The sequence below is a fragment of the Trichoplusia ni genome, chromosome 17 (assembly GCF_003590095.1).
Source record: "Trichoplusia ni isolate ovarian cell line Hi5 chromosome 17, tn1, whole genome shotgun sequence".
Taxonomy (NCBI): domain Eukaryota; kingdom Metazoa; phylum Arthropoda; class Insecta; order Lepidoptera; family Noctuidae; genus Trichoplusia; species Trichoplusia ni.
Window position 1 is genome coordinate 156,496 of NC_039494.1, and position 14,898 is coordinate 171,393.

Sequence of the window (14,898 nt, forward strand, 5' to 3'; positions counted from 1 at the left end):
GATGACCGTTAATAAAGCCATTATGCTACTTACGTGTAATTAAAATACAGTATCCATAATCAAAGTCTATTATTTTACCTCGACGTAAATGTCATTAACCTGGCAAGCGATCAAATAAAAAAGCTATTATTACACGAACTGGTTAGAAATACAAATTACATAATAAAAAACTGGCGTTTTGAAGCAGACCTTATAGTTATCTTTTAAAAGAACTTGATAATGCTACTGCCATTGGTTTAGCTGATTACTATTTGTGCCATGGAAGCGATAAGATTTTTTTTTATAGATATTTTTTGACATAATTGGAAATCTCAATATTTTTAGCAAACGCTCAGCGTTTAATTATACCGAATATTTAGTTAATACTAAAAACTATAAAAGGTATTCGAATCAATATAAAATCTCGATACAACGATACGAAAGGTAAAACTTAATAACATTACAGTAACATTAATAATTATGTAGGTATCACAAAGGTATATTAAATATTGATATTTGATACCAAGAAAAACCACAATGTATCAAATATCAAAGCTCTGAACGCCTTCGTAACGTTCGATAATTTAATATCTGTACAAAAAATGTCGCTGACTATGAATTTTTTGTTCATGTCAATCAAACAAAATGTACGTGTATTGAGACGCAAAGAAATTTTAAATGACATTGAAGGGTCAAGAGACTTAAGATTTAACAAGTCTTTCGTAAAATATAAATGTAAGTATCGCAAAACCGTAATAAAAAGTCGGACAGCGAGGGTCCCGTATAATTAGATTAAAGAGAAACACTTTGCACAAAAACGTACTATACCTAGAATAAAAATAATGAGCATCTTTATTAAATGTTATTTCAGCCGCAACAGAAGAACATCATGTGAAAATTTAAACTGTCCAGCTATCAAGGTTTATGATGTACAGTTTGGTGATAGACTTACAGAGAGGAGAGTCTTATTAATAGAGTTCCGACCCCTCAAAAATGTTGTTTCTGTCATTTTATTTTAGTTTGTTCCAATTTTACTTTTATCTAAAACCAAAGCGAGTCAAATAAGTATACCTGATTTTTTTTACATTTTATTCAGGAATGTCGACAAAAAGTAAGGGCTCTACACATTTTACATGCAGAATAGGTTTGTATCAGATACATCGGGTTCCACGCATTGATTGCGATGTACTCATTTAAATATCTGATTATCCTTCGTTAACGCACCTGCGTACATTACATACACGATGCACGCTTGAAACGCCGATACCGCAACTATTTGAAGCATGTCGCTCTTTGTAAGGATGACAAGGTTGAACTGTGAACTAGATTTTTTATGGTCCTTTTTGTAAGGCTTAGTATCTATTCCATGTATAATTAAGGTCTAATTTTATCTTTTTTATGTTCTCAAGTTCTAATGACGGTACTTAGATTTAAAGCCTAGGCTTAATAGAAACGTTGACAGATAGGCTACATTAGGCATCGTTGTACGTGACCTAAGCGTAAAGTATGCTATTAGCTACGCCTATGTTGTCATAAAGCAAACGTCTCTCAAAAAGATAAAACAATATGCTTTGATGTCATAATGTAGTTCCTCGTCTATAGGAAGTATTTATTTTGCAATATTAATTAAACTTTTTATAGCTCGCCATTAAATACAATTGTTATAAAAATAATACGTCATTTTTGTATTGTTTTAGTCATTTATTAAATCGAAACTGTGCCGTCCCACGGCTGATTAAAACTTCTTCCATTCGTAGGTTTTCACTTGTTTCTGATCTAGACAGAGACTCATTAAAATTACTATAACGTATTAAAAAATGCCTGGAAATCAGCTTCTTTGAAATAAAACTGTTTTTATTTGAAATGAAGGCACAGGTGTATGATTAAATGATGCGACGGTGTAATTAAGCGTATTTATCAGGATTGCTCGACTATTCTTGGGACGAAACCATATCTTTAATTATGAGCTGACGCTCACGAAAGTTACTATAAGTTACCTACTATAAAATGGGAAATATAAGCGTATTTTATGTCCCTTTTTTATTGCTATGTTCCTCATTTTAGTAATTAAATTCAGTTCCGAAGAAAAAAAAAACACGGTTATCCCAATTCAAGCAAAGCCCTTTAAGCAAAGCAGCTTGTAAAACCAGGCATTTATTTGTTATGGAATATCAATTCTAAATCTGCTCTAATTTACTTTGACACATAGTTTCAAGCAAAACCAACCTGTGGCAGAATTGACGAGTTAGCCTTGTCCTGAGTGACGTCATCTGACGAATTGACGGACTATTTACATGCATTAAGTTCAGTTATCAAAAGCACATACTAATTAATGTGTTTATTTTCAGTTAATCGGACACAGGTGGGATGGTTGAAGCATTTAGTCATTCGTGTACTGTCAGGTGTATTAGGTGCGATTATATACGGATTATCTCAATACAAATGAATGAGAAGTAATTAATAATGTTTAAGTTTCGTCTACCGTGCGTACTCTACTTTTAATCATTATCATACCGTTTTTGGAGCAAAAGGAAACATTGTTTGTCGTTTTTCTATAAAATATAATTTTGATTAAAATCATTTCTGACTGTCTCAGAATTTACACCTGTTCCTTAGTACAACAAAATCTACATAAAATGAACGCGAATGTAGAGCAAACGTTCGAATAAAATCTTAAAAACAATCTAAGCAATGTCGTTGTAATATAACCTCACAAGAAAATTCAATTACAAAAGGCTTTCGCATTTTAATATCAAATGACTAAGTGCTGTCATGTTACAATAAATATGAAACGCGAACAGAGAAAGGGCGTATCGTGTGGACATACCCTTCCTTGTTCTACCTGTTAGTTACGTTATGTTACGTCTCGTGTAAAGTTCTCAAGTTGTTCTCATGTTCACAGAGTAATGAGCGAATGGAAGATTGAAGTGTGAGTACGTAAGTACTAAAAATGAATATCTACGGAAGTAGATATGTACGTGAGGTTAGTTTAATTATGTAAAGTTTCGGTTTCAGTAATGTAAAATTATGGAATATGTAATTTTAAGAGTGTAGACTGCTCAACTTTTATTGTTAAAAAAATAACTAATATAAATTCAGGTGGAAAAATGCAAAAAATATTTAGGTCTACCTGGGTCCCAAAGCTGAAAGAGGGCTTCCCAAAAAAATTCTAAGATCTATCCTGGCTCACTTGGAATCATAGTTAATTAACAAAAAAATAAGAAAGAAATAAAGGTTCCTTTAAAAAATCTTCCTTTTACCAAAGACCTACTAACCCTATATCAAAGAGTAAAACATTTTACACACATCCATAGTCATAAATGTTTACTTTTCCGTAGCAACATATCATATATGAAGGCTTTCATATTTATTGTGTTCTATCCTACCGCCAATTAATATTGTTAACGAGTTTCCGACATTAGCCGTTAAATATTACACCTTGAAATGAGTTTCGAGTTATTTATTGTAGTACGCCTCATAGGCGTTCAGAGGCTCAAGAGGTGTGTTTAGGTTACAGACAAATTGTTCTTGACTCATACGTAATATAAATCAAGATATGATTAAATTAATTACACATACATATGTGGACTCTTTTAACCATTTTGTACAACCCGATGAGTTGTTATCCAGCTGCAGAATTTGTAAAGAGAGAAAGCAGAAAAGAGATTTGTTTCATTAGCTAACGGCTAGTGTTCAGAACTAAGAGAAGCAAGAGAAAAGCATCTTTCTGTATCCTTAGTATTATCTTCTCTAATTTTCTGAAAAATAGACGTTTTCAGCTCTACCTTGGAACGAAACCAAACCTTTTTTGCAAATCGACATACTTATTATATGATATACTTATTAGAAGACCCGCGTTATAAGTGACATAAGTTAATATCAGGATATTATAGAAAAATAAAGGGTCTCATTCTACGAGAACTTTCTATCCAAAACTTCATTAACAATGAAAGTGAAATTATCTATACTAATTTGTTTGTTTGAACGGGCTATTCTCAGGAACTACTGGTTCGATTTGAAAAATTCTTTTTGTGTTGAATAAACCGTTTATCAAGGAAGGCTATAGGCTATATAACATCACGCTGTGACTAATAGGAGCGAATGGAAAATGTGGTAAAAAGACGGAAAATTCTAACCACGTGCACGAATTCGCGGGCAACAGCTAGTTTCTAATATATCAAACATGAAACATAATAAAATAATTGGCCTATTCCCTTGGCTCCGTGCCTTGACAGTGCGTCAAGTAACAAACAGCAGACATTAGTCACAACAGGTAATGTAAATCTGTTCTACCCACGTAGGTACATTACCCAATAGTTTTGAATAGAAGTGCAACTGTCACCAGCTAACAAGTTTCGCACCGCATCGAATCAAATCTCATTTGGAACTAGCGACTAAATTGCAATACATTGCGGAGTCAAGCAACTAACCTATCATAAAAGATAATACTTAGCCAGTAATGTACTACAACTTGTCGATAAATCTCGCATCGTCTGAATAGGTTTTTAATGCGATGGGAATATCTGTCAATCATATAGAAGCTGTGTTTGTTATTAAAGTTGTTGTTTTGTATGAATAATGAAGACGTCTTAGTATAATACGTTTGATAAATCACTTCATTTAGGATTACTAAGTTGTGAAGAGTCCAGTTTTGCCGACAATTCAAAATAGAAGAGATTTTGTTGAATTAATTTTACTATGACACGATAATTAGATAAATGAGTATGTACTGTTACTTTCAGTTTTTATTAAAGCTTCTGATTTTTAAAGGTTAAATAAGACGAAGAAAATTTACACATAATTATGTCAGCTTTTAACGACAAATTATGATTAAATCAGTTGTTTCAATGGTCAATAAATATCGATTATGTGTAAATATTACGTATTCTTAAAAATATTTCCCGCAGTCTAATTTCAACCTTGTTTAAATAAACATAAAGTTTAAATTTAAAAGTGCAACTTGAAACTGATTTATAAATAAATATATGTGCAATTCCTAGAGGAATGTTACAAAGAAAACAATTGAATACCTATGCATATTGATGGGTAATTCAATTAATTCATTTAAATGTCACTGTACTTCATTGACATACATTCGTAATTGCGACCCGTTTTCTTTGCATCGAATTGCATTTAAAGTGTTTTATTTTCCATTGTTTCGATGTCGATGTCGATGTCAGAGTTAAATATAAGTGAGTGTGATAAATTATCAAACAAGAAATGTTAATCTTGAATTGTGATATATTTTGGATAGTTTATTTTTATCGCCCTTATAAAAAAGAACGAATATTAAAATCTAGGTTAAACAACGGTTGCTACCGTCATAAACCTTATCGCGAGTCCTATTCATAATTGACCGTTAAGTAAAATAATTAAATATTAACTAATGTGAAATGGAATTTTTTACTCATTTGACATTCCCTATCTGACACAGAAGTTCAAGGAAAATCATACTACCTCATTTGACAAACGCAAAATAACAATAGAATATTGATATATCTGCGGTAACAAAACATTTTAGATGATCGAAGTACAACCGCAAACATTTTCTCCACAACCGCAATATAAATGGCACGCGTCGAATGTCGGATTAACACAAGCAATTGTAAATTAACCAGCGACTTGGCAGCAAAAACCGTTTCACAACTACAAGTAGGTACCTACCTTCGTCCAAGGAGTCTGGCTCCTGATTTATAGTTCAAAAGACGCCGTTTACGAATAAAGTAAGCGAAAATTTATGACAAATTCCTCAATACATTTAGGGTAATAGAGAACTACTCGTAGCAGTTGCAGCTCTGTTTGGTAACTAAACATGGCGTTGACTAATAAAATTAATTCAATTTATCTCATCTCGCCGGTCGACTGACGTTTGACATCGACGCGCCAGTAACGCGTAAGATGTGATCCAATCGATAATGATTCGTACTCGTAAATCTTGTCGGCAAATTCTTGTGATTAGGCGTTGTGAATATAAATAGCTATTAAACGCTTAGATTAGATGAAGTGGCCAATTTACCAGATTGCTGATGAATTTTGCTGACTGTGGGAATCGGAAAAAAACTGTGTTTGCATGTGTTTGTTGTAAAGGGTGATGTTGAGTGATGTGAGAAAAGGGTTAGATGTGATTTATTGTTAGATGACGTCACGCTAAGTTAACAATTTGTGAAGTGTGAAACCGTATCATATGTTGTTTTTTTTTTACAAAATCATTCAATTATAAGCTAAGTGTCTAATCATGGAGCTTTTATAACCCATTTTTAGCCTAGCTTTTGGTCAAAATGAGTCTTTTAAAAAAATAATATACCTACTTAAAATACTTGTACTTAAATTGAAGTAACTCCAAACTTTTGTACATCGAAATAATGCAAGGTCTACTTATTTTTATTGATTACGATAATCAAACTCGTGACCAGCCTACGAATTGCAGAACTAATTGCAAATTAACTGCTTTATATTTGTAATTTCTACTGGTCTTGAGCAAATCTTGCGGTTGTTGTAAGGCGATAAACGAGCATACACACAACGAGTAAGATCTCAAATGTAAGTAGGTAACGAAATGATTAGCGGTTCATATTTTGCAAACGGTACTTTAATGTAACAAGTCTTATTCTACGTTTATTCAAATTCATAACATCAAACAATAAAAATGCAAATTACGAACTCGTACACGAAATATTGTAAAATACGAACAATTTACTTTGACCTTACTTTAAACAGCATGAACAAGTACCATTCTTGAAAGAAACCTTTCTTTAAACACATTACTGTCAATTACATTGATTAAAGATTTTAAAAGAAATTACGAGTAAGTTTCATTGGTGTGTAATCGGCTTAATCTTTCAAAAACCTGACATGGAATCGATGGCCTTTCGCGGTAATAAAATTTATTTGCCGATTCTCCTTTTCAAGAGCATTTAATGTATTAAACATTATTATTCAATGCTAAATGTAGGTCTTAATATGGACAACAGTTGCTTAAGCCAGAAATAGTGTCAACAATTCAATGTGTATGAGAAATTGAAGACGATAATGTGTATTCTTGGCACGAATATTCGTCGTGAGCCGAAATACGGGCGTTTGTTCTCAATACTTTATGTATCAAAATGCTTAAACATTATGGTGCAACTCACGCGAATGTTAATAAATTACGGCTAAGTTACCGCATCAGAAACTGTGTCAATATGGATTTATTATGTCGGCTATATACATCAATTTATGCGTGCATTTGTCTTTCGGCAATACTTTATCTGTTTTATTCTTTTTTTTATTTACGTGAAATTTAATGGTAAACTTACTTATCGTTCGACATGTCGAGAGTTGGAGTATTACATTAAATCTTTTTGTTTTCAAATTTAATGGGGTCTTACAAAAGATCAACTTACATAAATATGTTTTTGAGGCTCTCGTTTTGGATTAAGCAAAAAATGTTGCGCGATGTGTTTGTAACTAGTGTTAGGACTTTGGTCAGCTTTTTGAAAGCGTATCGTCACTGTTACCGATCTTATCAGATCCTACTTATTTACTAACCGTGTCATCGCTAAGTTTTAGTGTAGCGATTGCAACACGGTCCACTAAGCCTGTTGCCAGGCTGCAATAAATGCCAAGCTCTATTTACTGGTAGCATTGTGATGCGTACGAGATACGCCAACTTGTTCACCTTTCTTCCTTCAATATTTCATAACAACTTATACAAATCTCGTACTTAGGCTTTATGTACTTGTCTTGTACCTTGCAATGTCCTCATTTTAATTCAGGCACTTTTATTTGCGTCGTGAAATTTAACGAAGTGCTCATCAGATAAATTATACTCATTTATTTTGATGTTGTTACAGGGAGCAGTGACGAATGTCAAGGTAGACAACCAGTAACAAACAAACATGAGATTCTCCGCGAGGTTACAGGTATGTAAAACGATTTCATAGATTAATACCGATACAATGTTATCTGAATACATTTAAATTAAGATTGTCGGACAGAACGCTGCGAAGCAATTTGCTTGATATCAGACATCAATTTAGATCAATTTGTTTGATGTTCAAATTGAATTAAATAGTTCAGATGTTTTGATAACTCACTTGTTAAGTTTGGAAACTTAACAAGGCTGCAATATTCAATGTTTTAGACAATGGCGACCATTACTAAAAAATGTGCAATATTGAGAGCATATATAAAAGTTTGTAAAGAACTAGGATTAATATGCAACAGGTTAGCAAGTGATGTTCGCGTGGGAAAGATAAGCATTGAGCTGAATGAGTCAAGGCTGAGAGATGAAGATGTTAGATTTGATGAATGCTTTAATTAATATGAAGTCGACTCTCGGAAAGTTTTATAAAGTAATAAGTAAGTATATGGGAATTGTGCTATCGTCACTTTAAAATAGATCAAATCTTATCTGATACGCTTTAATGACTGAATTTAAATTAAAAATGCAATTAGTATGAATGAAACAATTGCATTATAAAAAGACACTTTAAAACAGTTTAACAGATATTTTGAACTTGGCGTTTTGTAACTTCTTGGTAAACGATGAAAAGAGAAATAAACTGAGAATTTTTAAACGTTGCACAAAGCTCGTTTAGATCTTTGAAGAAACAAAGCAAAACTTTGGTTTGGTGTTATATAATTTTCTTCAATCAACTTTCATTATGCATATTATTCTATTAGCTAAGCTCTCACACTAAAATTGGTGGTATCATTGATTTTCTTCGCCACATAAATAAACAGTACCTAACCCTTATAATAAAAGTGTCACTACCAGCAAGGTAGTGTGCGATACAAGTGTAATTCAACCATAATATTGGCTATTACTTCTGATTCGATAAGTACGGTAATCGATGCTGCATAGCGAAAACTGGTTTGAACACCTTTGACTGCCAAATCACAGACTAAATGACTTACAGAAGCAAAACTTCTAAAAAGCGAGAGAATTGCCAATAAATTGGACTATCATGGAATTCTGATACAATTTTTTCAAAAAAACAATAACAAAAACATTTAAACAAGAACGCTGTATATTATTTTGTTTTGCTTTATTTTAAATTTTAATTTTAAGGCAATTAACAGAAAAACAACTGTGTAACATTGACTCTTGGCTTGTGATTCTTTTTGAGAGCATCAAATCAGATTTCCTTGATACTCAGTGGCCCAATTTATTTGCTGGCCAGTGTATGAATCATGCATGGGCCGCTATGCTAGGCTCGTGCCTGTAAAATTATTTAAAATCCTGGTATGATCAGAGATACAATCAAATAAATTTAAATTTTCACACGTTTAATAAAATTTATTTCCAAAGATTTTTCCGCCACTGCGTGTGCTACGCAGATGCGTATATGACTAAACCACGCAATTATCCTTACCAGTATGTACATTACTGTAACCACCTAAACGTATGAAGCTTTCCATCTGCAGGCTATCTAATCTTTGACAAAACAACATTATTCAATGTCAATGAGAAGAAAACATATCATTAAGTACTGATACGCAGTAGTATATTAAGGCGATTATAGTAATTTCATTGAAAACGGTGATATTGGATGTTAATTTTATTGGGTACCTTGACCATCTTGCTTTTAAGTAGAGAAAATGTCTTAGAGTTATGGTGTTTTGAGGCTTCTCATATCATAAGAAGCATCGTCCTTGCGGGAGCAATATGGATTGAAGACATTGTAAAAGTCTAAGGTCGAGTTCGGATGACGCTGGTTGTAGGTTGTAGAAGATGATGATCTTGATACGTACGCTTTTTAATAATATGACTTCATTACCTATATTAAATTTAGCTTCAAAAGAATCTATTACATTTTTAACTGATCATTCTATTATGACCGATATTAATATTATTTACTGACGATGTAAATGGCTCTTTTCTACCACTCATCTTCATTACTCTCAATCAGCATTCACTTACTTCATTTCGATTGATAAACATAATTGATAATGAGCTGGTGGTGGGCTCCTTTTTCCGCACGTAGGCTCCAAGTCGGCCCATTGTGCGTCAGGTGGCTTTGGGAGGCTGTCAGTCCAGCCATCCCAACTCCCTCCAGAAGCGCAGAAGTCTCCTGGGACGTTCGCAGGCTTCTGTGACGGAGCTCGGTGAACCGAGGATCCCTGCCCGGCATTCCGCGACCCCCGTGCACTCCAGGGGCACGTGTGCCGCTGATTCTTCATGTTGAAGACAGCCTCTACATAGTGGACTATCTGTAACATTGATGGTGAAAAGGTGTTTATTTAGTGGAATGTGCCCGGTCAGCGAGCCCACCACTATTCGTAAGTCGACTCGCTTTAGCCCAATCAGGCTGCGAGACAGTCTTGGTGAGCGGATAGGGACCGCTTCCCTTGACTGTCTGCAGCCGTTTACCGTGGCCCAGCGGTCGTTGTGGTTGTTAGTAGTCTGTCGCCTTAACCATGACCTGCACTGGCCAAAGGGGACAGGCAGATATGGCCGGGGGCCAAAAATCCGCGTGTCCGATCCCCTCCTCGCCAGCTGATCAGCAGCGTCGTTTCCTAGAGATCCGCTGTGGTCTTTTATCCATTGCAGGGTCACCGTGTTGCCCACAGCAATGCGCTCGAGAGCTTGGTGGCACTCTTGTATCAGCGACGACGTGATGATGTAGTTGTCCAGTGCCTTAAGAACCGCCATGCTGTCGGAGAGAATCCTGATGGCTTGGTCCTGGACCCCTCTCCTTTCTATAGCTCTGGCCGCCTGGGTGATGGCTACACACTCGCATTGGAAGATCGAGTTGTCTGCACCCAATTGATAATGAGAGTATCTATAAGATTTTTTGTTTGATATAGACATCTTAATGATACAATGAACCTGACATCAATAAAACAATTCTAATTAACATAGCGTTTACCAAAAACCTCATTATACATCTTTTCTATGGTAAATAACAGGAAACACATAGTAAAACACACAATGCACGGAACATCTTGATAGATGATATAATTAAAACAAGTTTTAACATCATTAAAAAACTATGAAGGACGTTCTACATCTAAGGTCTTCCTTGAATAAATTAAGTAAGAAGGCCACCGAAATAGTTTTAATGTAATTAATATTCATTTTATTTTTTATGCATATTTTGAACCACATAGGAAGCAGTGATTAAGAGACTTGTTGGCAAATTAATTTTGAATAATTTTATCCTTATAGTATTAATAATACAAACAAACTACTTTCAATATATTTTTAGGGTTCCGTACCTCAAAAGGAAAAAACGGAACCCTTATAGGATCACTTTGTTGTCCGTCTGTCCGTCCGTCCGTCTGTCCGTCCGTCCGTCCGTCCGTCTGTCAAGACCCTTTTTCTCTGGAACGCGTGGAGGTATGAAGCTGAAATTTATATCTATTACTCAAGTCTACTGTCCCTTGAAGCTGAAATCAAACTTCTAAGGCAACGCAATCAAAAGATACAGCCGTTTATGCCGCAAATTTTCGACACTTGCAAGGGAATCAAAACCTACAGGGTGCTTCCTGTGAACTCAGAATCTTGAAATTTGGTACGAAGCAACGTCTTATACCATAGATAAAGGAAAAATGACAAAAACCATAAATTTTTAGTTACATCACATAATATTTTTTTTTTTAATAATTTTAAACTTACTACCTATTTCCTCATAAACGCGTAGAGGTATTAAATTGAAATTCATACCAAATATTCAGGTCTATAATACCTTTAAGCTGTAACAAAATCAAACTTCTATGTCAACGCAATCAAAAGAAACAGCAATTTAAGCTGCATATTTTGAAACGCGCGAGTACTCGCAAGGGAATCAAAACCTAAAGGGTACTTCCAGTCGACCTAGAATCTTGAAATTTGGCATGAAGCAACGTTTTACAATCGATTCATATATATTTATATGACTCGATTGTCGTAATGAACGAACTTTGTAAACCTTGCAGGTTTGTACGGAACCCTCGGTGCGCGAGTCCGACTCGCACTTGGCCGGTTTTTTTTTATACATACGTATTATAGACAAATTAGACAGAGGCACAAATTATTGATCCTGGTCATCGCACAAACATTTGTCCTGGGTGGTAATCGAACCCACGAATAACAGTCAAGGCCAATAAACATTAGACCAGTAGGTAATGTTAAAAAAAAGAAAAACTGTGCGTTGGAATGAATTATGGCCTAATGGTTACTATAATTGTCGATTGACGATAGTCTATAATTGTGTCAAAAAATTTAAGTAGGATTTTTTGGGTAGGTAGCTGTGCAATATCTGGTTAGAATGTAAATTAAGTTGTCGAAGTAATGACCGTAGTAATTACAAAACAAATCTTGTATTCCTTCATAAAATGTTAAACCAGTTGAGATATTCATAATTGCTTTGACTAAAACACAAATAGCTCACTTGCATAACAAATTAAATCAGTTGTCATCAATTGATTATTCATCAAAATACGGAAAGCCCTAAGTCACTTCACTCACAGTTATTGTTCCTATGTAAATACAAGGAAAATATTAGGCAAGAGACACTTAAGCTAATGCTAAAACATTTACATAAATGTCGCTAATAAGTTGAGCAAGTCGTCTTAACAAACCTAGGCGCTATGCTACGATGGTAGTTTGTCATTAATTTGAATTGGACAAATTTGTTCAAAACATGGCAATAGGGATGATGACAATTTTTTTTGCAGTTTCCGTCTTGTAGATAATGGATACGTATTTTCATTTTAAGCGTGACGTCACGATTGAGTATAAATTTTACTCTATCGTTACGTCACAAGCCCTCCTAAACTTTAAAGCAGTTATCTTTGTCAATCATCTTTGAGCAAGCATCTTTGTCAATTCTAGTTTTTCTGAAAAAGGAAAAAATACTTGTCTCATACTTTTCAATTATCTAACTGAGTGACTAATGAGATTTTTTCTTTTTATACCCAGTCATCATCCCTATTAAAGCTCGAATAAATAGGTATGCGTATGTAAAAAGTGTGCTTCGTGTACTCACTTTCAGAAGGCCCTCTAAGAGGTCTGATTGTTGCTGAATGCTGTTTTAGCCTCAAAGTATAGCATCATCTAGTAACTAATCAGAGCTCTCGTTTTGTTTTTTTGTGAGTTTTAGTTTTTTGCAACAATCAACAATTGCACTTCTTGCATTTGAGCTAAAGATATTTAAAAAGTTTCTGATTAAAAAGTAACCGCCTTAATGGCTCAGTTGTTAGAATTCATCATATTTAAGAAGGCGTATATAGAAACTAGCTGTTGCCCGCGACTTCGTCTCCGTGGGTAGAAGATATAAGTTATGATTTATACCTGCTCTGTTATTTTCACAATTTCCATTGTATCTTAGCTCCTATCAGTCGCAGCGTGATGGTTTATAGTAAAAAAAAGCCTTCCTAAAGCCTTCCTCGATGAATGCTCTATTCAACACAAAAATATTTTTTCAATTTGGACCAGTAATTTCTGAGATTAGCGCGTTCAAACAAACAAACTCTTCAGCTTTATATATTAGTATAGAGTATAGATAAGTTCAATACGGGTAAAATTGCGCCAAGGTATCGCTAACCAATATAAATCGTCGATTTCTCCACAGTTCCTAACATGCCTGATGCTGTACGCATCAAGCGCACAAGCCATCATGGTGAAGTTCGGCACCAAGGACGGTCCCATCGAGCCGCCGGCGCCGGAACCGTCGCCACCGGTCCCGTTGCCGTACCGGAATCCAGCGCCCGTTTGGGAAGAACGCACTAATGATACACCTGACCCTAACGCTCAATGGTAATAATTTAATGGAAATTTCTTGAAATCTATAATGTCACTTTTTAAATACTGAACTGAAAATTTTGACGAAAACAACTATGAAGAAGACATTTTTAGATAATTCTTTAAATAAGTCAAAGTCACGGTTCAATCTTTTTTCCCTCTAGTTTTTTATCAAAATTCCTTTTCGGAAGTTCAACTTGCTTTTGACATGTAAATAATTTATTTTTCTTCTCACAGGCGACTTCCTATGTTCGTACCTCAGCAAAGATACACCAACGTGATCTACAGCTCTCCCCCATCTACTCCAGTGCCACTGAACAATGCGCAACGCTTCGTCAATTCTTACCTGCCAGTCCAACCCCTCCAACCCGTAGCCAATGGCAAACCAGCCATTCTTGGCTCCCAGAGCTTGCCTGGCATTGGTCTGCGATACTTCTTCCCTGCTTTCACGAATGAGCAGAAGGTTGTCAAGCAGGACGATGCCAAGCTCAATCATTTGGAGGGCAATGTTTTGGGAGTGGCAAACCTGGACTCTGCCAGTGACTTCCAATGGAAATACGAGAAGGAAGCCACGAGACGGAACATCAGAAATTCTCGGGAAGTGAGTATGACTTAACGTCCCCTAACCATGTCAAAAAACGTAGGTAATTTTAGGTATTTTTTTACTCTTCATTAATTTAACCTTGATCTTGCTCTTCGGGTTATTTGCGCATAGTAATCATATGACTCGGTATTATAATAATGTTTTTAACAACATGACAAAAACTTTGTGAGGTTGAAGAACTGACGCTATGAAGCATAATTATGACTTAGCGAAAATAAATACACTGGCTGTCATAGTTTTTGTTACATTGTCGGTGTATAACCACTTATAAAACGTAATTACTTAGTAACATCTTGATTGTATAATAATGATTCAAGGTTTTATGCATACCTGTAGATGGTAGTAAATCTAGGTTTAGTATTCGCGTAAATAAAATAATGTAGAGACATGTCGTCGTAGCCTTGCGATTCTATGCATGGATTGGTATGCAGAAGGTGCATGATTGATCCCAGCGGAAGCAACGTACCAATGTGATTTTGTCATTTTTTTTAAACTATTCGGAAAAGTTGGAGGAAAACTTCGTTGAAATCGCCAACCTCTTCTCGATCTGAAGAGTTACATTACTGAACCATAGCACTCTTCTATGAATCAAGCATGAACATATGGA

General features: G+C 35.0%; 1 protein-coding gene across 1 annotated transcript in view; it reads left to right on the forward strand.

Moving 5' to 3' along the window:
• LOC113502578 overlaps positions 1–14,381 on the forward strand; it is a 36,932-nt gene extending 22,551 nt beyond the window's left edge. Inside the window, exons 2-4 of the mRNA XM_026884196.1 lie at positions 7,812–7,880; positions 13,518–13,702; positions 13,925–14,381. Coding sequence (XP_026739997.1) covers positions 7,857–7,880; positions 13,518–13,702; positions 13,925–14,303 — 588 coding nt within the window. The 5' untranslated portion in view covers positions 7,812–7,856 and the 3' untranslated portion in view covers positions 14,304–14,381. The remainder of the gene's footprint in view (positions 1–7,811; positions 7,881–13,517; positions 13,703–13,924) is intronic.
• Positions 14,382–14,898: the final 517 nt, after the last annotated feature.